The sequence below is a fragment of the Bufo gargarizans genome, chromosome 3 (assembly GCF_014858855.1).
Source record: "Bufo gargarizans isolate SCDJY-AF-19 chromosome 3, ASM1485885v1, whole genome shotgun sequence".
Taxonomy (NCBI): Eukaryota; Metazoa; Chordata; class Amphibia; order Anura; family Bufonidae; genus Bufo; species Bufo gargarizans.
In genome coordinates this window covers 105,011,073-105,038,026 of record NC_058082.1, presented here as the reverse complement: position 1 = coordinate 105,038,026, position 26,954 = coordinate 105,011,073, and the positions used below count along the sequence as shown (strand labels likewise).

The 26,954-nt window shown below is 44.5% G+C and overlaps 1 protein-coding gene across 1 annotated transcript in view; it reads right to left on the bottom strand.

The window, feature by feature from the left end:
* Positions 1 to 26,954, bottom strand: part of CALCOCO1 (calcium binding and coiled-coil domain 1) — a 66,910-nt gene that overhangs the window by 14,825 nt on the left and 25,131 nt on the right. The window contains exons 6-12 of the mRNA XM_044284962.1: positions 21,679 to 21,827; positions 19,624 to 19,714; positions 17,550 to 17,804; positions 14,476 to 14,601; positions 11,493 to 11,588; positions 11,293 to 11,398; positions 856 to 1,067 (exon numbers count right to left, since the gene is read on the bottom strand). Of these exons, the coding sequence (XP_044140897.1) occupies positions 856 to 1,067; positions 11,293 to 11,398; positions 11,493 to 11,588; positions 14,476 to 14,601; positions 17,550 to 17,804; positions 19,624 to 19,714; positions 21,679 to 21,827 (1,035 nt within the window). The remainder of the gene's footprint in view (positions 1 to 855; positions 1,068 to 11,292; positions 11,399 to 11,492; positions 11,589 to 14,475; positions 14,602 to 17,549; positions 17,805 to 19,623; positions 19,715 to 21,678; positions 21,828 to 26,954) is intronic.

The following is a 26,954-nucleotide window of genomic DNA, read 5'->3' as shown; positions in this document are numbered from 1 at the left end:
TAGATATTAGTCGTTAAAGGCTCTAGAGATTGTGTGCAAAACTAAACAATTACAAGCAGAGCTGTGACAATACCTTGTGGTATGGTAGGATTAATACCGTATTTTCCTATGTAATTCTGATTCTGACATAGCACTAACATATTCTGCAGCGCTGTACAAATATTATTACTCCCACGACCCCTGTCTGCAATGTGGTTCACAACCTACACACTAGGGACAATTTCATAGGAATTTAGTCATCTCATCACCATCTACAGTACCGTTTTAATTTGGAGTGTGGGAGGTAATTGGTGTTTCCAGCGGAAACCCATGCAAACTTGTGGAGAATGTACAAAGTCCATACTGTGATCCTGCTCTTTGTCAGATGTGGACCCAAAACTTTAGAGATACAAGGAAACAATGCTGGGACAAGATCACTGCATTGTATCCATCATTACACCCCAAGGGCCTCATTACAGCACCTTCCAAAGTCCAAAAAGATGCCAACAGTGGTATTGTAGCATTATGAAAATTCAACCAAGTTTATCTGCATACAGTTTGCATGTTCTCCAGATTCTCTGGGATGGGGAAATTATAATTAAAGCTCTTCTGAAGATATAAAATGATGTTGACACTACATAAATAGTAGAAAATGTACAGTAAAGGTCTTTTTAGAAGATAAAAGAACGTTTGGTCATCTACCCAGTATATTTCCCTCAGAAATATGCTAGGGTGACTTATGGAAGAATAGCTGCTTCAATTCTGTCTTTGGTTATTTTACATTTTATCAAGGTTTTGTTGCATGCTGTTCTGCTCACGTCATCCTTAGGAATCACAAGTGTCTAATTTTCACCAGTTTAGGCTGAATACACTCACAGAGTCAGGGCTGTCCTCAGGAAGCGGTTGCAGCTGACATGCGATCGGTGCTGGTTGGTTGATCACCACCCTCTGACACTCTCGAGGGAAGACAGGTAAAGTAGAAGAGAGCTGGTCACTCAATTTGTAGGGGTCTTCCTGCTGAGGCAGTCTCATGTTTTCAACAGACTCATCATCTGAGTCAGGGAGACCTTGCAACGAATTTGATGAACCTGGGGAATAGAAATAAAATTAAAGAATTTCACTTTAATTTGTCCAAAAGTCGGGTCCATGTTAAAATCAGCTATAAACCATCATAATGTTCAACATCATCTACAACCTACAGTAAATTCCATTTCCGATACCCTGCTCCCCACTACACCTTCCATTCTTCGAGCTATACTCCATACCAGGCGTACTCAAGTACTTTTTGTAAAGGTCCACATACCTGAGCCTGCTGTAGGATGAAGCTTACCGGTAATCGGTTTTCTTTGAGCCTATGACAGCACCCCTGGAGAGACCGGCTCCTCCACCTCAGGACAGGAAACAGGAACCAGAACCGCCTTTTAAAAAAGAGGGATCATCCCCTCTACCTCCAGTCCTTTTCTCAAGAACTAAGAAACATAATAATATCTTCACAACCTAACATTATACATAATTTTTTATAAATATATATATATATAGATATACATACATACATATACACACATTTTATTTTTTGGGATGGGAATTAATCGGGTGCTGTCATAGGCTCAAAGAAAACCGATTACCGGTAAGTGGAATTCAATCTTTTTCTTTCACCTATGACAGCACCCTTGGAGAACAGGCAAGAAAACGACAGTATCTAGGGTGGGACCACATCCTGAAGCACCTTCCGACCAAAGGTAAGACCTTCGTTAGAAGATAACTGAAGTCTATAGTGCCTAAAAAAAAGTATGTGAAGAGCTCCAGGTAGCCACCCTACAAATCTGCTCTATAGAAGCTGAAGCTCTCTCTGCCCATGAAGTGGAGACTGATCTCGTAGAGTGAGGCCCAAACCCAGAGGGCGGAACAACTCCCTTAGAAGAGTAATCCAAGGAAATGGCTTGTCTAATCCACCTAGCAATAGTCTGAGAAGAGGCTGCGGATCCCTTGTTAGGTCCCTGAAACAAAAGCAACAGAAGAGAGGAGGACCTCCAAGGCTGTGTGACCTGTAGATATTGCATAATACACCTCCTAACATCTAAACAGTGGAATTCTGATTCCTTCTTATTTTTAAGGGAAGCACAGAAGGAAGGTAACACTATCTCCTGAGAATGGTGAAAGTGTGAAGAGACCTCTGGTAAAAAAGAAGGAATCAGGAGAAATCATTACCCTATCCTCCAAGATCACCAAGTAGGGAGGGTCAACGGAGAGCGCAGAGATCTCACTAACCCTTCTAGCCGAAGTAATAGCCAGGAGGAACGCGAGTTTTAGGGAGAACATCATTGGGGAGATCTCATCAATAGGCTCGAAAGGTACTGAAGTGCGAGAAGAGAGGACCACATTTAAATCCAAGTGAGGAACTCTGTTTTTACATACTAGAGATAACTTAGACACTGCTGTTATAAACCTCCGAACCCAAGGATGTTCTGCTAACTTAAACTCAAACAAAGCGCTTAAAGCTGAAATTTGGACCTTCAAAGTGATAGGCCTAAGTGTTTTCTTTCATCCCTCCTGCAGGAAATCTAATATGAGCGGGATGTCAGGAGCTTCTATCACATCCACCGGACTTTTAGCGAATCTGAAAAAGGCCCTCCAACTTCTCAAGTAGATATCTGAACTGACCTTCTTCCGACTGGCCAACAGAGTGTTAACTACATCCTCAGAGACACCTTTCTTTATTAAAATGTCCCTCTCAACAACCAGGCAGTCAGATGCAGAATTTTTACTTCTGGGTGAAAGATTGGACCCCGAGACAGAATTTCCTGAGACTCCGGAAGCACCCATGGGGTCGCAATTGACATCCTGCGGAGCCAGGAAAACCACACCCATCTCGGCCAAAAGAGGGCTATAACTATTACCGTGGCTCCCTCCTCTCTGATCTTCCTGAGTACCCTTGGTAACAACTTTAAGGGGGGAAAGGCATAAAGAAGACCCTGCTGCCATGATTGGGCCAATGCGTCCACTGCTCTCGGATGCTCCCCAAGAGATAGGGAAAAGTAGACCTCTACCTTCCTGTTTGACCTGGTGGCAAAGAGATCTATCTCTGGAGTCCCCCACAATGCTGCAACCTGTTTGAAAACCCCCTGATCTAGGGACCACTTCCCTTGGTATAGATGATGACGACTGAGGAAGTCCACTTTCACATTGTCTGAACCCCTTAGATGTACCACGGGCAGGGATAATAGAGAAGCTTCTGCTATACTGAACATCTGATGAGCGAGCGTCATGAGGCCCTGAGCCCTTGTGCCTCCCTGCCGATTGATATAAGCCACTGCCGTAGTGTTGTCCGAGTAAACTCTCACATTTTTGCCCTTGATAATTGGGAGACTCTGTACTAAGTCTACCCTGATTGCATTCAATTCCTTGAAATTGTGAGACTGGGACAAAGAATAACTGTCCCAGTTCCCCTGCAAAAGCAGGGACCGCACATGGGCTCCCCAACCGGATGGGCTTGCATCCGTGGTGAAGGAGAGCATCTCCTCCCTGATCCAAGGAACCCCTTTCTCTAGGTTTTTTAGATCCATCCACCACTCCAAGGAATCTAGGGTCTGGGGTGATATAGAGATCTCTGCGTCCAGAGAGGGTAGACATCTGTCCCAATCCAACAGGATCTAAAGCTGAAGCAGCCTTGAATGGTACTGGGCCCATTCTACTACCGGAATAGCGGCTGTCATGATACCCAGCACCGACATGGCCTCTCTTAGGGTGACTGATGGGCGCGAATGAAGAAGCTGAACTCTTGATCTGATAAGTAAGGCTTTTTGCAGGGGTAGCAGGCACCTCTGGGAACTAGAGTCCAAAATCATTCCTAGGAAGCTGCATCTCTGGGTCGGGCACAAACTGGATTTTTCTAGGTTTATCTCCCATCCCAGCTTTTCTAGAACCTCCCTCAACCAGGCAATCTGCCACTGAAGAATCTGACCGGGCCACCAGAAGAAAATCATCCAGGTATGGTATAGTGATGATCTACTTCTCCCTCACATGGGCCATCATCTCTGAAAGAATCTTCGTGAAAACCCTAGGAGCTTGAGAGAGCCCAACGAAAAAGGCCTGGAATTGAAGATGCAGAATATCTCTCTCTAACTGGACTGCCACTCTCAGAAACATCTGGTAACTGGGATGGATAGGGACATGATAGTACGCATCCCTCAGGTCTACTGTGGTCATAAAACAGTCTGGGAAAAGATTATTCACCGCTGATTTAATGGACTCCATACGAAATCTCTCGTACAGCAGATACCGGTTCAGACACTTCAAGTTTATTATAGTCTGAAACGAGCCATTTGGTTTTCTGACAAGAAAAAGGGGTGAATAAAACGCCCTTGTCACTTCCTGCTCTGGAACTCTTACCAACACCTTTTTCTCTATTAGGGAAAAAACTGAGATGATAACTGACTGTTCTGTGGGATCTGAACGGTAATCTGTAACTACAAATCTTCCTTCTGGAATGCTCAGAAATTTTAGCTTTAGGCCCTCCCTTATCACAGAAATTATCCACGGGCTGTTGGAGATCTTCTGCCATTGAAGAGCAAAAAGAGACAGCCGACCTCCGACAGGGCTCTGGCGTCATTGGGACTTCTTTTTTGAGGCATCTGACCCGGAAAAAAGAAATCTCTTACTTTTCCTACCCGCACCTGTAAACTGCTTTGCTCTTTCCTTCCCTTTAAAGCTTTCTTTATTAAATCTGGGACGTAATAGCCTTCTGGGGGGCTGACTAACAGAGGGAAAGCCTTTTTTCTTGTCTGAGGCTTTTTCTAGTAAATCGTCAAGGATTGGCCCAAACAAAAACTCACCCTGACAAGGAATAGCACAAAGTATTGCCTTGGAGCCAATATCCCCATTCCAGCCTTTTAACCAAATTTACGGGCAGAGTTAGATAAGGCGGAAGCCCTATTGGAAAATCATAAGGAGTCTGCAGAAGCGTCGGCTAAGAAATCTAAGACATTATTTATAGTAGGGAATAAAGAAAGTAACTGCTCCCGAGGGGTACCTACCTTAATGTGAGCCTCTAACTCCCCCATCCACACTTTTAGAGACCTAGCAACAGACATAGCGGCAATAGCAGGTTTAAAAGCCCCCGCAGAGGCTTCCCGCTTCTTTTTTAAATAAACCTCTGCTCTCTTGTTCATCGGGTCGTTAAGTGAACCCATATCTTCAAAGGGGAGTGCGGCTTTCTTGGACATCTTCGCCACCGGAGCATCAAGCTTTGGGGCCCTATCCCAAGGATCGGAGATCTCTTCATCAAATGGATACTTCCGCTTCACCGAAGAAAGGAACAAAAAACTTCCTATCAGGGTTTTTCCACTCTCTAGCGATCACCGCTTGAATGTTTTTATGCACGTCAAACACTTTTCTTTTCTTGGGACCTAAACCTTCAAAAATAGAGTCCTGGACTGATTGCTGTGGCTTCTGATCATCCAACCCCATGGTAGCCCTTACCGCCTTGACTAGAGAGTTAGTGTTCTCGACATGAAAAAATGGTTTCCCTGCGGCCTCGTAATCCGAAGACTCATTTGATGACACCCATTCTCCTTCTTCTTCCAAATCAGAAAGTATATCACTGTCACTGGAGGGGGAGTCCTTAGCTGCAACCGAAGAAGTACTGGGGCAGCTTTTTATCAAACTGCTAACCGACTTTCTGACCTCTTCACGGATCATTTGCTTAATGCTGCCCATTAAAGACGGAGCTTCCTCCTTCATTAACTTGCTGATACACCCTTGACATAGGGGTTTTGCCAAGGTAGAAGGTAGCTTTTTCTTACATACAACACATCCCCTCTTTTTTACTCTGGTGGTCTTCCTAGAAGACTCCTTAGATACTTAAATAAGCAACAAAACATGACCCCATAAGCACTGTTACAAACAATTCATGCTGGGGTATAACCCCTCTTACCCCACCCAGGTACCGATGTATCATTGGTGGTTTCAGCGCACTGAGCCTTCTCCATGTTCCTACAGCAAACACAAGCCAGAATGGAGGAACTGACACTTTCTTCCACTCGGTAAGGCAGAGAGCCGTCTGGGCTTTTCTTCTTGGTGCGCGCAAACCGGCTCCCTTCCCTTCTGGTCCACAGCGTCAACTTCCTCCACCGCCGCAACCCGGAGGTAAAGGAATCCCGCACGCGGGCCGGCAGCCGAACATGCGAACGTGGCCACAGAGGTTCGCAGGAGCTAAGGGAGGCTGAAACCCTTCCATGACCCGGGAAGGGGAACGGAAGGGGTAAGGAGAGAGAAGGGAGCCCAGACTTCTGCAGTGGCTCCCAGAGGAGTCTTATGCCGAACGGGGTAACTCTCCTCACACTATAGCAATAGCCAGGGCCGCCACAACTCCATCTTCATCTTATCTTCCAGCGGATCCCATTCCCTCCTGCCCCTTAGGACAGGAAACAGGCGGTTTCTCCAGGGGTGCTGTCATAGGTGAAAGAGAAAATATATAAGAAGGAACAACACCATTGGCGTGTAGAGCTGTATTTATTTATTTTTTTACAATAATCCACACCTCCAAGCCCACCTAATCTCCTTTCTGCCAAACAAACAGTAAAAATGTCCTTTCAGTGCCCAACGATAATGATGCCCCTTTAATGCCCCTCAGAAAGTATGATATCCCTTTAGTGTTCCACAGAGTATGATACCCCTAAGTGCACCCTCACAGAAGGGTGATCCCTTGGTTTCCCCACACATTATGATGCTCCTTAGTGCCCTTGACAATACCTCCTTAGTTCCTCCCCACAGAGTATGAATACCCCAAGTGCCCCCTATATGTGCCCCTTCACAGTTGTAATGCCCTCTTTGTGGCCCCTTCACAGTAATAATCCCCATTGTTCCTCCTTCACAGTAATAATCCCCATTGTGCCCCCTTCATAGTGTTATCCCCATTGTGCCCACTTCATAGTAATAATCCCCATTGTGCCCCCTTCATAGTAATAATCCCCATTAGGGCTGCAGCTAACGATTATTTGAATAATCGATTAGTTGCCGATTAATTTCTACGATTAATCGGGAAAAACAACAACGACACTATTATGGGGAGGATCTGTGGACGACACTATTATGGGGAGGATCTGTGGACGACACTATTATGGGGAGGATCTGTGGACGACACTATTATGGGGAGGATCTGTGGACGACACTATTATGGGGAGGATCTGTGGACGACACTATTATGGGGAGGATCTGTGGACGACACTATTATGGGGAGGATCTGTGGACGACACTATTATGGGGAGGATCTGTGGATGACACTATTATGGGGAGGATCTGTGGACGACACTATTATGGGGATTATCTGTGGACGACACTATTATGGGGGATCTGTGGATGACACTATTATGGGTGATCTGTGGACGGCGCTGTTATGGAGAGGGGGATCTGTGGATGGCGCTGTTATGGAGAGGGGGATCTGTGGATGGCGCTGTTATGGAGAGGGGGATCTGTGGGTGACGCAGTTATGGAGAGGGGGATCTGTGGGTGGCACTGTTATGGAGAGGGCGATCTGTGGACGGAGCTGTTATGGAGAGGGGGATCTGTGGGTGGCGCTATTATGGAGAGGGGGATCTGTGGGTGGCGCTATTATGGAGAGGGGGATCTGTGGGTGGCGCTATTATGGAGAGGGGGATCTGTGGGTGGCGCTGTTATGGAGAGGGGGATCTGTGGATAGCGCTGTTATGGAGAGGGGGATCTGTGGGTGGCGCTGTTATGGAGAGGGGGATCTGTGGATGGCGCTGTTATGGAGAGGGGGATCTGTGGGTGACGCAGTTATGGAGAGGGGGATCTGTGGGTGGCACTGTTATGGAGAGGGCGATCTGTGGACGGCGCTGTTATGGAGAGGGGGATCTGTGGATGGCGCTGTTATGGAGAGGGGGATCTGTGGGTGACGCAGTTATGGAGAGGGGGATCTGTGGGTGGCACTGTTATGGAGAGGGCGATCTGTGGACGGTGCAGTTATAGTGAGGGGGATCTGTGGGTGGCGCTATTATGGAGAGGGTGATCTGTGGGTGGAGCTGTTATGGAGAGGGGGATCTGTGGGTGGCGCTGTTATGGAGAGGGGGATCTGTGGGTGGCACTGTTATGGAGAGGGGGATCTGTGGACGGCGCTGTTATGGAGAGGGGGATCTGTGGGTGGCGCTGTTATGGAGAGGGGGATCTGTGGGTGGCGCTGTTATGGAGAGGGGGATCTGTGGGTGGCGCTGTTATGGAGAGGGGGATCTGTGGGTGGTGCTGTTATGGAGAGGGGGATCTGTGGGTGGCACTGTTATGGAGAGGGGGATCTGTGGGTGGCTCTGTTATGGAGAGGGGGATAGGTGCACTGTTATGGGCATAACAGTGCACAGATCCCTTTCCCCATAACAGTGCACAGATCCCCCCTCCCCATAGCAGTGCCATAGACCGATCCCCCTCCCCATAACAGCCCCGGTGCATCACGTGAGTAAGTGACCTTACGCCGCTGTCCGCTCTGCCTGTTACTGGAGCGTCATTGTAAGGTAAAATAAAGATGCAGTGACTGCCCGCCCGCATAGCAACGAATCGGCGATTATTCGATAACTGGATTCGTCGACAACGAATCCAGTTATCGATTATAATCGATTAATCGTTGCAGCCCTAATCCCCATTGTGCCCCCTTCATAGTAATAATCCCCATTGTGCCTCCTTCACAGTAATAATGCCCCTTAATAGTAGAAATGCCCATTGTACCCCCTTTAAAGTAATAATGCCCATTGGGCCCCCTTAATAGTAATAATGCCCATTGTGCCCCCTTAATAGTAGTAAAGCCCATTGTGCCCCCTTCACAGTAGTAAAGCCCTCTGTGCCCCCTCCATAGTAAAAATCCCCATTGTGCCCCCTCTAATAGTAGTAATGCCCTCTGTGCTAGTAATGCCCATTGTGCCCCCTTCACAGTAATAATGCACTCTGTGCCCCCTTCATAGTAGTAATGCCCTCTGTTCACTGTGCCCCCTTCAGAGTAGTAATGCCCTCTGTGCACTTTGCCCCCTCCAGAGTAGAAATGTCCATTGAGCCCCCTCCAGAGTAGAAATGCCCATTGTGTCCCCTCCATAGTAGAAATGCCCATTGTGTCCCCTCCATAGTAGAAATGCCCATTGTGCGCCCTTCACATTAGAAATGCCCATTGTGCCCCCTCCAGAGTAGAAATGCCCATAGTGCCCCCTTCACATTAGCAATGCCCATAGTGCCCCCTTCACATTAGCAATGCCCATTGTGCCCCCTCCATGGTAGAAATGCTCATTGTGCCCCCTCCAAAATAGGAATGCCCATTGTGCCTCCTTCACATTTGCAATGCCCATTGTGCCTCCTCCAGAGTAGAAATGCCCATTGTGCCCCCTCTGTGTTAAAAAACAAAACAAAAAAAAACACAGTAACTACTCACCTTGTCCTGTTCCTGAAGCTCACAGTCCTCTCTCCCCTGCAGACACAGATCGCTCTGCAGCACTGTGTGGGCGGAGATTATGCAGATTCCCGGGCTGCAAGCTCCTCCCACACAGGCAGGCAGCGCAATCTGTGCCTGCAGGCTGAATGGTGGAGCATGGAGAAGTCTCCCTGCTTCACCATTCAGAGCGCTGCTGGCCTGAAGAAGGTGAGGAGCGCGGGGAGCTGAGCGGTGAGTGACAGCACATCGTGACAGCTTCCATCTGTATTGAGAGCGCTTCCATCTGTATTGATGGAAGCGCTCATTGCTTCTGGACTCTGGCACCCCCTGAGAGACGGCACCCGGGGCGGAATGCCCCCCACTTAGCAAGCCACTGCAGGGGTCCGGACAGTTGAGTACCCTTGCTCTATACAAGGATCTTGCAAGTAGTGTCCACCAAAACACATCCAATACAAATTGAAAACTTTCTAGCAATTATACCCAATCTGTCTTTAACAAGAGCGAAAGGAATTCAAAAATTATAATGCAACAATCCATTCACAACTTTTTCATACAATATCTATCCTCCCAAAAACAAGACTTCTACAAAACACGGTTTACGATCAATCCAAGCTTCTAACCCACAATCCTTTTCCTCCTTAAAAAAAGCTCTCACAGTCCTCACCGTCTGGAATTTCTCCATGTTACATAACTAAGCAATGTTTAGGCCTCATGCACACGGCTGAATCTGATGTAGTGTAATAAAACGGATTAGCATTTGTAGACAAAAAACAAACAAAAAAAACATTATGGGGGAATTTATCATGAGGGTAATATTTAAAGTCAGTTTTGCTTGAGTTGGCGTTAATTTACTTTCCTCCAAATTTCTCAAATAATGCAACTTGTTTATTGCATTTGGTGCTTCTTTAAAGGAAATGTGTCACCAAAAATGTATCTGGCAGATAAAATCAGAAAGTAGCACATTTCCTTCTTTCTAATCTGTTTGCAGGTTTTTTAATTTTTTTTCTGAACATTATTATGGGGGCGGCCATCTTGTCTGAGCTGTTCTTAACAGCGTTTAAAAAATAGCTTTATGGCAGCCGCATGGGCCATAGACACAATGGACAGGAGGGGATGGGAGAGTTTTCTAAGCATGCTCTGTGACCTGATAAGACTTGACAATCACCTATTGTGAATGGTGGATCCTGTCTTATCTATACACAGAGGTGATACCATTACAGGCAGGATTAGAATGAGTTATCTGCAGTAAAGTAATCTGTACAAACCAAGAAGTGGCGAAAACTGCAGGATATTTGGTTTTAGTTTAAATCTAAAAAGTGACATGGAAAATTTAAAATAACATCAAAAATTATTAAAAAGTATGTTAAACATTAAAACGTGATTTAAACAGCTGGTCATTTTCACACATTCCTTTTAAGCCTAACACTATTGTCTAGAATTTCAGCTTTTATTACACCCCCCCCCCCCCCCACTACTGGAGTGAGTTTATCACTTTTATTTTGTGACTTTAAAAAAAAAAAAGTCAAGGTGTGGAGTGAAACGAATTAACATAGCGAACCATGCCCACTTTTCAAAATTGGAGTAAGGTCACACACTATTGCACAGATAAGACCAACATATAGCAGGACTTTATAAATTCCCCCCTGTAATATGTGACCCACTCATATATAAATGTCATTATCAGATACATTATTTAATTGATAGGAGCAAGCAATATTTGGCAAATTTCTTCACATGTCAGTGCTTGTGTTGTTCGGTAATGATTGACTCTACCATAGCTGGAAAACATACGGCTGCATTGCAAGATTCTGTCCAATGTAGGCACCTACATGGGTACCCAAAAAAGGTAAATTATCTACATGAATCTATTTAGTGCTAGATAAAATACATACTTAACGTTGCTGGCATATCTTCCTCAACCATTTTGTCCTCCCTCCATTTCTCATCGGCGAGTCTGTCCAGACGTTCTTCCAGTCTCCTCACATATTGCATCAACTCCTAAAGAGGCAACAGTAAAAGTGCTCAACCCTAAGGAAGTAGAAGAGCAATGGGAAGAGGAGCAGAACTGGGAATACAGCCGCCACAGTCTCACCTGTCTCTCTTCTCTCAGCTGCTCCTTTTCCATTTGTGCAACCTTCAGGGCAGATCTCAACTCGCTCAGCTCTCTCCTGCTCTCTGATAACTGCACCTGTAGAACAGCAAGACAATCCGTTATAAGGCACTGGCATTATTCACCCCATGGCTCATGCACACGGCAAAGCAATGTGTAGACCCTGTTTGGCTCCAAAAGGAGTCACTACGGGTGCATATCAGGATCGGTAAGCACCCTGCGGAGAATTTATCACAAGATTTACACCAGTTTTCTGGTGTATGAAAAGCACCTATTTTTTCTCACTCGAGATTCGCTCTAAAATTTTGAGACTTATTTTATTATCTCAACACTTTTTAAAAGCATTGGGAAAATTGGGCAGGGTTAGGCAGGGGAGCACCATCGGTCTGATAGATTTACTACAATTTACTTCAGAAACGGTCATAAATTATAGCACAAATCCATGCCTGCTCACAGCTGGAGTAGATTTCAATTTCAGGAGCATGGACAGGCAAAGATGTGCCTAAGAGGCATGCACCACTTAAAGGGGTTATCCAAACTAGAAAACATGCCCCCAATGCCCAGGCCCCTTATATACATTATACTCACCCGCTCGGCTACCACTGTCTCTCTCCGTCGCGCGGATGAAAACATCTGGCAACGGGGGAGCAGCCAATAGCAGGCAATGACGGGGATGAGCCTCCCTAGCGTCACCCGCGAGGCTCGCCCCCGTCACGGCCTGCTGCTGGCTGCTCCCCCTGTCACCGGATGTTTTCATACGCTACGGGGAGCGGCAGCGGCGGCCGTGTGGGGATCAGGAGCGACGAGGGTGCCGGGAAGAGGTGTAATTATAATCTATATGAGGGGCCTGGGCATTGGGGGGCATGTTTTATAGTTTGGATAACCCATTTTATAAATTTGGTACATCCTACTCCACCATATTTTGGTTTTAGCATACGTCCACGTGAGAAGTAAAACACATTGGAAAATCCACTGGGGACTTTTGCCATGATTCCGTGGCAAAATCTGTAACAAATGTGCTGCAAAATCCGCATGAGTTACATCAGATTTGGCTGTGGATCTGTCACAGATTTTACCCTCTGCACTGCAAAGGGTGAATTCCACCGCGGAAATCCACAACATAAACTGACATGCCGTGGATTAAAAATTTATGCCACAGGTGAATTTAAACTGCAGATTTCTTTTTTAAGCAACATGTGGATGAGATTTCTTCCACATTGGTGGTACTGTGAAACACTACAGATGTGCTGTACACAAATCCATGGCAGCAAATCTGCAGCATCTAGATCCCATGTAGACGTAACCTAAGACTGGCATACACCACAGTCAAAGTAAATTTCTCCTTTGGTGTCCAGAGGCAGCATATTTTCTCCGAAATGTGAATGCTTGAGGAACTATTCACAATGTGTGGTCATACTGTGTTTTTTGTGGAACAAAGGCCTAGCATTTTGCAAAAAATCACAGCAAAAAAATCCACAATGTGTGAATAGAACCCTATTTAATTTTCTTTTAATTTAACCCCTTCAGGACACAGCCTTTTTCACCTTAAGGACCAGGCCATTTTTTGCAAATCTGACCAGTGTCACTTTAAGTGGTGATAACTTTAAAACGCTTTGACTTATCCAGGCCGTTCTGAGATTGTTTTCGTCACATATTGTACTGCATGACACTGGAAAAATGAAGTAAAAAAAAATATTTTTTATGCATAAAAAATACCTAATTTACCAAAAATTTGGAAAAATTAGCAAATTTCAAAGTTTCAGTTTCTCTACTTCTGTAATACATAGTAATACCCCCAAAAATTAAGATGACTTTACATTCCCCATATGTCTACTTCATGTTTGAATTATTTTGGGAATGATATTTTATTTTTTGGGGATGTTACAAGGCTTAGAAGTTTAGAAGCAAATCTTGAAATTTTTCTGAAATTTACAAAAACCCAATTTTTAGGGACCACTACAGGTCTGAAGTCACTTTGCGAGGCTTACATAATAGAAACCACCCAAAAATGACCCCATTCTATAAACTACACCCTCAAGGTATTCAGAACCGATTTTACAAACTTCGTTAACCCTTTAGGTGTTGCACAAGAGTTATTCGCAAATGGGGATGAAATTTGAGAATTTCATTTTTTTGCCCAATTTTCCATTTTAACCCATTTTTTCCACTAACAAAGCAAGGGTTAACAGCCAAACAAGACTGTATCTTTATTGCCCTGACTCTGCCGTTTACAGTAACACCCCATATGTGGCCGTAAACTACTGTACGGCCACACAGCGGGGCGTAGAGTGAAGGGTGCGCCGTTTGGTTTTTGGAAGGCAGATTTTGCTGGACTGGTTTATTTACACCATGTCTCATTTGAAGCCCCCTGATGCACCCCTAGAGTAGAATCTCCATAAAAGTGACCCATCTAAGAAACTACACCCCTCACGGTATTCAAAACTGATTTTACAAACTTCGTTAACCCTTTAGGTGTTGCACAAGATTTAATAGAAAATAGAGATACAATTTCAAAATTGCACTTTTTTGGCAGATTTTCCATTTTTATATTTTTTTTCCAGTTACAAAGCAAGGGTTAACAGCCAAACAAAACTAATTATTTATGGCCCTGATTCTGCAGTTTACAGAAACACCCCCTATGTGGTCGTAAACTACTGTATGGGCACACGGCAGGGCGCAATGATTTGAGCAGGCACCTTGTTCCGATCACCGCCGGCTGGGCGGCAGTGATCGGAACAACACATGACGTACCGGTACGTCATGTGTCCTTAAGAGGTTAAAAAAGTAATTTTTAGCCAATCTGTAGATGGCTGAAACTAAAGGTCAATGTGTACAAAGTCTAAAAAAATTATGATTTTTTTTAACGTAATTTAACACACTAGTCACAAACACAACCTTCCTTAATCCTTCCACTAACAGCACGATAACAGATTTTTTTTTATTTTTTTTTTGCAATGTCCGATACCTGACTGGCATCTTTTTCTTGGTTTATTTGGCACTGAAGGGACTGCCTCTGACTCCTCTCTTCATGTAGGCTGCTCTCCAAATTCAGCTTTTCAGCTTTCAGATTCACAATTTGGTCCCTCTTAGCCTGGAATGCAGAAGAATACCAGATAAGTCACAGTGCAACGTCAGTAGAATGGGCAAAAGTGAGTGTTTTACACCAAGTGCAGGGCTCGAAGAAATATGTCACGCCCTTCCTACACCGTGCATAACATATAGTGTACAATTAATGCAACTCTGCTTTACTTTTTACAGGGAGTGCAGAATTATTAGGCAAGTTGTATTTTTGAGGATTAATTTTATTATTGAACAACAACCATGTTCTCAATGAACCCAAAAAACTCATTAATATAAAAGCTGAATATTTTTGGAAGTAGTTTTTAGTTTGTTTTTAGTTTTAGCTATTTTAGGGGGATATCTGTGTGTGCAGGTGACTATTACTGTACATAATTATTAGGCAACTTAACAAAAAACAAATATATACCCATTTCAATTATTTATTTTTACCAGTGAAACCAATATAACATCTCAACATTCACAAATATACATTTCTGACATTCAAAAACAAAACAAATCAGTGACCAATATAGCCACCTTTTTTTGCAAGGACACTCAAAAGCCAGCCATCCATGGATTCTGTCAGTGTTTTGATCTGTTCACCATCAACATTGCGTGCAGCAGCAACCACAGCCTCCCAGACACTGTTCAGAGAGGTGTACTGTTTTCCCTCCTTGTAAATCTCACATTTGATGATGGACCACAGGTTCTCAATGGGGTTCAGATCAGGTGAACAAGGAGGCCATGTCATTAGATTTTCTTCTTTTATACCCTTTCTTGCCAGCCACGCTGTGGAGTACTTGGACGCGTGTGATGGAGCATTGTCCTGCATGAAAATCATGTTTTTCTTACCTTGCAGACTTCTTCCTGTACCACTGCTTGAAGAAGGTGTCTTCCAGAAACTGGCAGTAGGACTGGGAGTTGAGCTTGACTCCATCCTCAACCCAAAAAGGCCCCACAAGCTCATCTTTGATGATACCAGCCCAAACCAGTACTCCACCTCCACCTTGCTGGCGTCTGAGTCGGACTGGAGCTCTCTGCCCTTTACCAATCCAGCCATCTGGCCCATCAAGACTCACTCTCATTTCATCAGTCCATAAAACCTTAGAAAAATCAGTCTTGAGATATTTCTTGGCCCAGTCTTGACGTTTCAGCTTGTGTGTCTTGTTCAGTGGTGGTCGTCTTTCAGCCTTTCTTACCTTGGCCATGTCTCTGAGTATTGCACACCTTGTGCTTTTGGGCACTCCAGTGATGTTGCAGCTCTGAAATATGGCCAAACTGGTGGCAAGTGGCATCTTGGCAGCTGCACGCTTGACTTTTCTCAGTTCATGGGCAGTTATTTTGCGCCTTGGTTTTTCCACACGCTTCTTGCGAACCTGTTGACTATTTTGAATGAAACGCTTGATTGTTCGATGATCACGCTTCAGCAGCTTTGCAATTTTAAGAGTGCTGCATCCCTCTGCAAGATATCTCACTATTTTTGACTTTTCTGAGCCTGCCAAGTCCTTCTTTTGACCCATTTTGCCAAAGGAAAGGAAGTTGCCTAATAATTATGCACACCTGATATAGGGTGTTGATGTCATTAGACCACACCCCTTCTCATTACAGAGATGCACATCACCTAATATGCTTAATTGGTAGTAGGCTTTCGAGCCTATACAGCTTGGAGTAAGACAACATGCATAAAGAGGATGATGTGGTCAAAATACTCATTTGCCTAATAATTCTGCACGTAGTGTACACTAAAATGGCCTGAGTGGTTCAATTGTATTTAATTAATTACATAAAATATAATTTCTGATTAATTATTATTGCTACCTGTATTGTGTGCAACGCTGTTATGTACATATAATCAGACAGTAAACACTTTCACATGATTTGTGTTTTTCATTCCCAACAGTATTTGAAAGCATTACATTTGTATTATTTTCAAGTATTAAGAGGTATGTTCATTCACTTCCCTCCTAACTTTGTAAACACATATCATTTATGTGAAAAACTGCTATTAACTGCAACCACACACTTATTTGCTATCAGTCTTTCATTATGTGTCATTGAAGATAAAGGCCTAACACATTAGGGTCCATTCACAAGTCCGTAATTTGGGTCTGCATTTGTTCCGCAATTTGCGGACCCATTCACTTTTAATGGGGCTGGAACGGATGCAAATCCGCATTTTCAGGATCCGCATCCGTTTTTTCAGAATCCTTTTTTTCGGGATCCGCAATTCCGTTCCTGAAAAAAAAAGAACATGTCCTATTCTTGTCCGCAATTGCGGACCAGAAAAGGCATTTTCTATTATTGTGTCTGTGATGTGCGGTCCGCAAATTGCGGATCGCACATTTCAGGTGTCGGTGTTTTGCGGATCCGCAAAACACTTGCGGACGTGTGAATGGACCCTAAAGGAGTATTCTGGTTATATCAAGTTATTCTCTATCCACAGGATAGGGGATAACTATTAGAGAGGTGGGGGTCCTACCACTGGAACCCCCACTGATCATGGAAATGGGGGCCCCAAACTCCATAGAGCTGACCTGAAATGAGCAGAGCGAGTGTTTGGAAATGCGTGCAGCGGCTCCATTAATTGTGTATGGGAGTTCCGGAAATAGCAGAGCCCTGAGACAAGCGCTCACACAGATTACTTTCTCTCTCTGCGCTGCAGGAGACTGACTTGAGACAGGCTCACAGACTTTCTATTGAGACAGTCTTCGGCAGAGAGGAGAGAGAGGACTTTATGTGAGTGCTTCTTTCTCCTTGTTCTAGCCATCAGTGGAGGTCTCAGCACTCGGACCCATACCAATCAAACCATTCATATGTGACCATATCAAAAGTTTTTTTATTTTATTAAAGAGATACTTTAAATTAAACACAGACATCAATGAATGTGTTGAATACACAATAAGAAGAGATATCTGAAAAGGTGCAAATGCGTATTCGCAGTATAGTTTCAGAAGCAAATCATAGTGTCGTCATGTTTACCTCCATGCTGTGGCTGAGCGCTGTCTTCTCTTGCCACCACTGTCCCATGCCTTCTTTATACCTCAGACTCAAGTCTGACACTTTAATGGCAAGGTCAGCAGTTTCCAGGCGACTCTTGTGAAGGTCAGAGATGGTCCGGTCCCGGATAGAAGAGACTGTTGTTAGCTCCTCACCCAATAGCATCACTTTCTGCTGGCTTGCTGAGAGTAGATCCTGTGTGCAACGAAGCTTTTCACGTAGGGCGTCCATCTGCAGCTATACAAATATATAAATGACCTCAGCACATGTTCAGAAAATAAATATGCCTAGAACTAGGCTATTGAGCCACAGTAGAAAAGTGCTTGGTATGGTACCAATCTTTTTTTTTTTTTTTAAGTAGGTGATTTGAGAACACAGCAATAATAAGTATCAGCCCTGTAAAAAGCTGCTTTAAAGGGGAATTCCAGTTATTTTAAGTAAAAGATAACTATTAGATCGGTCGGGGTCCTACTACTGGGACCCCCCAAGGATCACAGGAATGGAGACCCCGTATGCCATGGAGCCCCCCGTCGGGCATGCGCGCAGCCGCTCAATTTATTTCTATGGAAGTTCCGGAGCTAGCGAAGCACAGCTCCTGTTCCTCTGGATAGGGGATAATGTAACATAACTGGAATACCCCTTTAAATGTGCTTTCTGATAGTCACAGATTAATAGCCTTCCCTCAGGATAAGCTCTCAATAATTGATTGGCAAGCGGTCCAGCATTAGAGACACCTGACGATCTTCAGAATGAAAGAGTGCTCCAGCACATGGAGAGGAGCTTTTTCCAGATTTTGCAGCTCAGTCCCATTTAGTTGATCTTAAAGATGACCCTGTACATTTTTTGGTCCTATAATTCTAAATCACTAGCAGTACTCCAACAGTGGCAATTGTTTCATCTTGCATTGTTTCACTGCATCCATACATTTTGATCTAGAGCTTGCTCTCCAGAGAAGTCCCCACGCAGAAGAACTACAGTATTATATTAGAATCTTATCTACCAAATCCTTCCTGGAAGCCTACAGACACCTACCCTCCCTCTGTGTGCCCCTCTGTGCATAGACCAGAAGTGCAGTGATATAGCAGGTGAGTCCGTACAATAGTTAGGCTACTTTCACACTCGCGTTTTGGGCAGATCCGTCATGGATCTGCAAAAATGGATCTGTTACAATATTACAACCGCATGCAATCCATCATGAACAGATCCGTTTGTATTATCTGTAACATAGCCAAGACGGATCCGTCATAAACTCCATTGAAAGTCAATGGGAGACGGATCCGTTTTCTATTGTGCCAGACTGTGTCAGAGAAAACGCATCCGTCCCCATTGACTTACATTGTGTTTCTCTCAGTTTCGTCAAGCAGGCAGCGTTTTGGTGTCCACCTCCAGAGCGCAATGGAGACTGATTGGAGGCAAACTGATGCATTCAGAGCGGATCCTTTTCTATTCAGAATGCATTAGGGCAAAACTGATCCTTTTTGGACCACTTGTGAGAGCCCATGATGGATCTCACAAACGGAAAGCCAAAATGCGGGTGTGAAAGTAGCCTTAGCTGCAAAGTTATAAAACTTCCATGACTCACTAGCTACCTATACTATATCTGTGTGTGCTGTATGCACAATCTCCTGTGTATTCTTTGAGATACAGCTTTACACTGCTCTCTGCTGCCTCCTGCTTGGAAGATCTGGCAGAGAGAAACATTACAAACAGGAAGCAGTGGAGACAGGCTGCAGTTACATCGCATAGGGATAGTTGCCCAAAAAAAAAAAAGAAGTGCATTTTTTAACTGGATTGATAAAAATTACATCTAAAAGCTTCAGAATGCTGTACTTAAAAACAAAATCATACTCCTCTTACTGATCCAGTCTCTCTTTTCTGGCACCTGTAGTCACAAAGGAAATGACTGCTTAGCCAATCACTGGCTGCAGCAGTGACCCGCCTCAGGCTGAGCAGTCATTTTCTGTGTGTCGAGAGGCACCAGAGAGTAGACGTCAGTAAAGCGTTAGAATAGAAGTGGCAGGGAAGAAGCCCCTCAAGTCTATAATACAACACACACCTGGGAGCGCTCCAACTCGGATGTTGCCACTTTAAGACGTTGCTTTAACTCGTCCTTCTCTGTTTCCAGTGACAAATGTTTTGTCCTAAGCCTAGTAATAGAAAAATAGAAAAACAATGCATTGTTTAGTGTAGTGTAAGTTTAGATAACTTGATCTCCCGAGCAAACTGTATAATTATCAATTATATCTAAGAAAATTGTAAAGACTGAAGCGGCTGTCTTACCAGGACTACCCCTGTCTATATGCCATTTTAGGCTATTTGGACATCATAAAGTGGAAAATCATATCATAGAGAAGGTCTAACATTCTGTGCAGATTAAGGTCTTATACACACCACCGTAGCAAGTCTGTGCCGTACTGCGGGCTGCAAAAAGCGGGTCCGCAATTCACAGACACCGGCCGTGTGAGCACCCATTCATTTAAATGGGTCCGCAATCCGGAAGATACGGTGCGGTGCAGAATGGAGGCACGGATCAGAATCCCACAGAAGCACTACGGAGTGCTTCCGTGGGTTTCCTGTCTGTGCCTCTGGACCGCTAAAAAGTACTGCATGCACTACTTTTTTGGGGTGCGGACTGTAGGATGCAGACAGCGAGCACACGGTCGGTGCCCATGCATTGCAGACCGCAATTTGTGGTCCACAGCATGGGCACGGCCGGCACATGGCAGTGTGCATGAGGCCTTACTTAACATGATGTTTTTAGTGTACATGTAGATCAAACTATATAAGCCAACTTCATGGTGACCTATTTCAAACAGGTGCTATTAGGCTGCTAGGTCATTCCCCCCTGCAAGTGCTATGCTGTGGCAGGGCTGCGTGATTGGGGCCCACTGGAAAGAGGTTGCAGTGAAGTTGGTGAGTGGACTTACACAGTTTGATAACAAGTATACCAAGAACCTCATGATGATATTTATAAATTTTGCAGCAGTAGATCGATGCATAACATGCAGATGGGCAGTCCATGTTTTTTTTTCTACAGTTGTGTTGTACAAGATCATCCTTGTTCAGCAAGGCATACCGTCTGGTATGGCTGATACTGCTGATTAAAACAATAACTGTCTTGAGAAATTCCAATGAGGTCATTGATATCTTAATATCCCCTATGGATCCAGCGGAGTTATGAAGAGGTGCCGCCCGCTACATAACTTCGCTGCTTCTAAGTGTAAGATGGCTTCCTTGCTGTCTTACATTTAGACCATTTTCTACACCTAAACCTGGTGTAGAAGATGGTAAATGAGATGGGCCTCCCGACCCATCCCCTTCCCTGCCACTCCCACTTTTTTAGACCTGGCGTGAGCGGGTAAAAGTTGCAGATTGCGGTGCAAAGGGCCTTCATGCCACAATCTACACCAGAAATATGCCAAATATTCAGCAGGATCAACCATATCTGGAAGTGTGCCTTGTTTAATAGGGCTTAACCTGCTAACATATGTTAAAGGCCCCATACATATTATACTACTGAACATGGCTAACGTGTATATGGAGCTCAGTTTCTCCCCTGATAGATGATGTTGTGGAGGGAGGAATCAGGTCCTTTCACCTGGGAGATAAGTCGCTCCAGATAAGTTTGGACGCATCCTCCCCCCCTCTCTGCACCAAAATCACATACACACTCCGCCAATCTGATCATGTATAGGGAAGTCATGAGACATAGCTGTTGGCTTAAAAGAGCCTTAGGCCAACAGTTGTTGAAAATGCATGGGCACCTTTTTGGCATATTCTAAATACTGGACAAATGGTCAAAAGGGTCTTAAAACTGCACCAAAACCACATTAGAAAAACACATGGATTTTTGCAATGATTTTTGTATGTGGGTGTAGTATTTACATGTGAAACACCTTTATATTTCAACCACACCTCTAACCCTATGTGTGACTATACCTTAAAAGTACCATAAATAGCACATATTGCTTTATAACTAGCAAATATATCCAGCTAATAGACAGAATGACATGATTTTAATGTCAGCAAACATGTGAAAGTAAAAATGAGAATTTGACATTCAAGACCATTTTGGGAGCACAAATAAAAGAGAAAAAGAACAAGGGTTTACATGTCCAGCTCCTTCTCTTTTTCCAGCAGCTTCACATTCATGATGTAGAGATCTCCCTCAAGTTTTAAAATCTGATCTCGATGCTCCGTTTCCTTACAGCTCAGCATGTCACGCTCTTCCCTTACTATCTGTTCTCTCAAGAAGAGATCCTGTAAAGTGATTGAAACAATATCTTAGCAAATTCATTTGTTGAAGATCTGCGTGAATAAAAATTTAAATCTGCATATTCCCCTTGTTGCTAAATTTAAAGAGGTTCTCTGGGACTCTGTTAACATTGGACCCTGTACTGAACTGCAGACTGGAGTGGTTTCTACGGTTCACCTACCTGTCCAAAGCACTGCCATTTCCTTTTTCTATAATGGGGTCACGTGAGAGAGTCATTCCGGACACTTTCTCTTGTCTTCTGGTCAAATGCAACGTATGGGAATCTTACCTGACGTTATGCACATTGCAGACTGGAAGCCTTCTTGGAGAAGAAATGCTTCCTCACAGGGCTAGTGCTGTGAATTACAGCAGCACAAGGCATGCTGGGTTTGATTAGGAAACCCAGTGGAAACAGCAATGACAGGAAGTTCAAGCGTACCTAACCTTTCAAGAGACTTTGCATTAATCAATAGTACAGTGTGTGTACATGAGGAATAACACTTCTGGTCATTATATCACTTGTATCTGGCATTTTTTTTACCAGTTTCCCCTGTGCATGCTGAGTGTCTAGTTTGCAGTTCTCCCAAACATGGTGGGTGTAGACTAGCTTCCGTCTACTACACACAGAAAGCAGAGGAGAATCTGCTTCCTAATCTTCTGTTAATCACTCAGAAGCAACAACAGGATGAAGGACATTTACAGAGAAAAAGTGACCTATATGGTTGTAAATAAAGCACTCGGGTTGAGATATAAATTTCCTATTTCGCTTTGAAGTCTCTTTTGTCTGTGTGTCTCATTGTGCTCCTGATCATTCTTCCCCCTCCCCTCTCCATAGACTTGTATTGACATATGCAATACAGTCCTGATCAAAAGTTTAAGACCACTTGAAAAATGGCAAAAAATCATATTTAGCATGGTTGGATCTTAACAAGGTTCCAAGTAGAGCTTCAACATGCAACAAGACGAAATGGGAGTGAGACAAAACATTTTTTGAGCATTCAATAAAAAAAAATAAAAAAAAGAATAAACTGAAACAGGCTGTTTTTCAGCTGATCAAAAGTTTGGGACCACACCTCCCAAAAAAAACTAAACCCCCCCAAAACAGAAATCTAACTTCCAAACATGAACTCAGTAATGAGTAGCTCCGCCGTTATTGTTTATCACTTCAAAAATTTGTTTCGGCATGCTTGATGCAAGCGTTTCCATGAGGTGAGTGGGAACATTTCTCCAAGTGGTGAAGACGGCCGCACGAAGGCCATCTACTGTCTGGAACTGTTGTCCATTTTTGTAAACTTCCCTTGCTATCCATCCCCAAAGGTTCTCAATTGGATTTAGATCAGGGGAACACGCAGGATGGGCCAAAAGAGTGATGTTATTCTCCTGGAAGAAGTCTCTTGTCATGCGGGCATTGTGTACTGTAACGTTGTCCTGTTGAAAAACCCAGTCGTTACCACACAGACGAGGGCCCTCAGTCATGAGGAATGCGCTCTGCAACATCTGGACATAGCCTGCGGCCGTTTGACGCCCCTGTACTTACTGAAGCTCCATTGTTCCACTGATGTAAAAAGCACCCCCAGACCATTATGGTGCCCCCTCCACTGTGGCACGTAGAAAACAGCTCAGGTGGGATCTGCTTGTCATGCGAGTAACGTTGGAAACCATCAGGACCATCAAGGTAAAAAAAAAATCTCATCAGAGAATAAAACTTTCTTCCACCTTTGAATGTCCCATGTTTGGTGCTCTCTTGCAAAGTCCAAACGAGCAGTTCTGTGGCGTTCAAGGAGACGAGGTCTTTGAAGAAGTTTTTTGTTTTTGAAGCCCTTCAGTCTCAGATGCCGTCTGATGGTCATGGGGCAGCAGTCAGCACCAGTAAGGGCCTTAATTTGGGTCGAGGATCGTCCAGTGTCTTGACGGAAAGCCAACTGGATCCTCCAGCTCAGTGCTGAGGACATTTGTTTGGGTCTTCCACTTTACTTTTTTGTTCCATAACCCTCAGGATCATTCAAGAAATTCCAAATGACTGTCTTACTGCGTCCTACCTCAGCAGCGATGGCGCGCTGTGAGAGATCTTGCTCATGCAGTTAAAAAAGGGAGAGTTTTTTTGCCTTTGCCATCACAACGTGTGACATGTTTGACAAAGGCTTCTAATAGCCGAAACGCGTCACATTAACCATTTGTATGTGACCATTAAATTTATTTGATATCACTACCAATAGCGAGTGCCGGTCCTTACTATACCATTATCTGTGGATCTTCTTCCCTGGACACGCGCACCGCTCCGCTGTAAGCAGTAGTGCCGCTCGTATCTTCTCTCTAACGTGTGACTACCTGACAGAAAATGACAATGAATCCACATCTTTGCACAGATTTGGCCTTTTAAAGGCATGTGGTCCTAAAATTTTGATCAGCTGAAAAACAGCCTGTTTCAGTTTATTGGTTGTTTTCATTAAATTGAATGCTCAAAAAATGTTTTGTCTCACTCCCATTTCTTCTTGTTGCATGTTGAAGCTCTACTTAGAACCTTGTTAAGACCCAGCCATGCTAAATATGATTTTTTGCCATTTTTCAAGTGGACTTAAACTTTTGATCAGGACTGTATGACCCTTCTGTGAGAGCTCCTCCATCCTGGATGGATTCAAAGCATATTTCAAAGAGCAAAGAACTTAACATGGGTGGAGTTGAGGTAAACGGCTAATAATATGAGACATTTCTCTCTGATAACACATATTACACAGTTTCTTATGGTTCCCTGGTTTATGCAAAGTTGTATGAAAAGTTATAGACAATTTCAGCATCAAAATATTTGGGACCTGGCAGTGATGCAGAGAACATAGTGAAGAAGTAAAAAAAAAAAAAAGTAGAAATAAGGGGTAAGTTCGGCAGGTAAAAAAAAATGCAGTTTCGAAGAAAAAAAAATAAAATAAAGACAGACAGGCCTGATTCTCCCAGTACAGGGTGTTATAAACGTTAGCTAGATGGTGGCCGAATGCCACCCGAATGCCACCGGAATGCGGGGTCTCCAGACTCAGAAGAGGTTGTGGGAAAAGGAAAGGATGGCACATGTTGGATTTCAACACTGATCCTTTTTTCAGTAGAGGGGTCTGACAGAGGCTAATTTCTCTCTTCACATTGGAAAAACTTGCGTGCCTGCTTAAATGTACATATAAGTGGAGTTGGGAAAATTTGCTGTTGCCGACCACCTTTACAAACTTCTATACTGCCTGCCCACTCCATGTTAGCCTATATAACAAATATTGAAAATCTAGTATTGCACCTCAATGCAAACATAATGGTTCTGTCATACTTCACACCTATAGATGCATTCTCCTCCTCTCCAAAAAATAAATTTCTAGGTTAGGCTACTTTCACACTTGCGGCAGCAGGGTCAGGCAGGCTGTTCTGGTGGGGAAACAGCCTGTTGGACCCTGCTACCGCAAGCAGGGCCGGCGCTTCCATAGAGGCAAGGGGGGCAATTGCCCCCGGGCCCCCAAGTCCTTAGGGGCCCCCCGCGCCGGCCCGCAACTAACTATAGGCAGGGACGGCGTCGGCGCTTCCATAGAGGCGGGGGCGGGGGGGGCTCTCTCCCTCCCCCCTGTGCTGGGGGGGGCTCTCTCCCTCCCCCCTGTGCTGCTGCTGTCACCTCCGCCAATAAGAAGAGACATGGGAGGAGGAGGGGAGGGGCTGTGGCCACTGCGCCACCAATGATGAAAACTGACCTGTAATACAAATACAGGAGTCGGGTGCCGGAATCAAATAGCCGGCACCCGACTTCTATGACAGGGAGTGGCACCTTAGGGGTTAACTGCCGCTGATCGTAGCCCCCTATCATAGAGGTCGGGTGCCGGCTATTTCACTCCGGCACCCACTTCCTGCATTTGTATTAACATTGGTGGCGCAGTGTGCCCCCCCCCCCAGTATAATAAACATTGAGTGGGGCCCCCCCCCAGTATAATAAACATTGAGTGGGCCCCCCCCAGTATAATAAACATTGAGTGCGGCCCCCCCCCCCAGTATAATAAACATTGAGTGAGGCCCCCCCCCCAGTATAATAAACATTGGTGGCGCAGTGGGCAGTGCCAATGAGGGTTAAAAAAATAAATAAAAAATTAACTCACCTCCACCAATTGATCGCGCAGCTGCCGGTCTCCTGTTCTTGCTTCAGGACCTGTGGTGACGTCACTGAGCTAATCACATGGTCCATTACCATGGTGATGGATCATATGATGTACCATGTGATGACCACAGTGATGTCACCACAGGTCCTTTGACAGGTCCTAAAGAAAGAACAGGAGACCAGCAGCTGCGCGATCAATTGGTGGAGGTGAGTTAATTTTTTATTTTATTTTTTTAACCCTCATTGGCACTGCCCACTGTGCCACCAATGTATATTATACTGGGGGGGGGGGGGGGCACTCAATGTTTATTATACGGGGGGGGGGGCACTCAATGTTTATCATACTGGGGGGGGCACTCAATGTTTATTATACTGGGGGGGCACTCAATGTTTATTATACTGGGGGGGCACTCAATGTTTATTATACTGGGGGGGCACTCAATGTTTATTATACTAGGGGGGGGCACTGAATGTTTATTATACTGGGGGGGCACTGAATGTTTATTATACTGGGGGGGCACTGAATGTTTATTATACTGGGGGGGCACTGAATGTTTATTATACTGGGGGGGCACTGAATGTTTATTATACTGGGGGGCACTCAATGTTTATTATACTGGGGGGGGCACTCAATGTTTATTATACTGGGGGGGCGCACTCAATGTTTATTATACTGGGGGGGCGCACTCAATGTTTATTATACTGGGGGGGCACACTCAATGTTTATTATACTGGTGGGGGCACACTCAATGTTTATTAAATTGGGGGAGCGCACTCAATGTTTATTATACTGGGGGGGCGCACTCAATGTTTATTATACTGGGGGGGCACTCAATGTTTATTATACTGGGGGGGGGCACTCAATGTTTATTATACTGGGGGGGGCGCACTCAATGTTTATTATACTGGTGGGGGCACACTCAATGTTTATTATACTGGGGGGGGCACACTCAATGTTTATTATACTGGGGGGGCGCACTCAATGTTTATTATACTGGGGGGGCACTCAATGTTTATT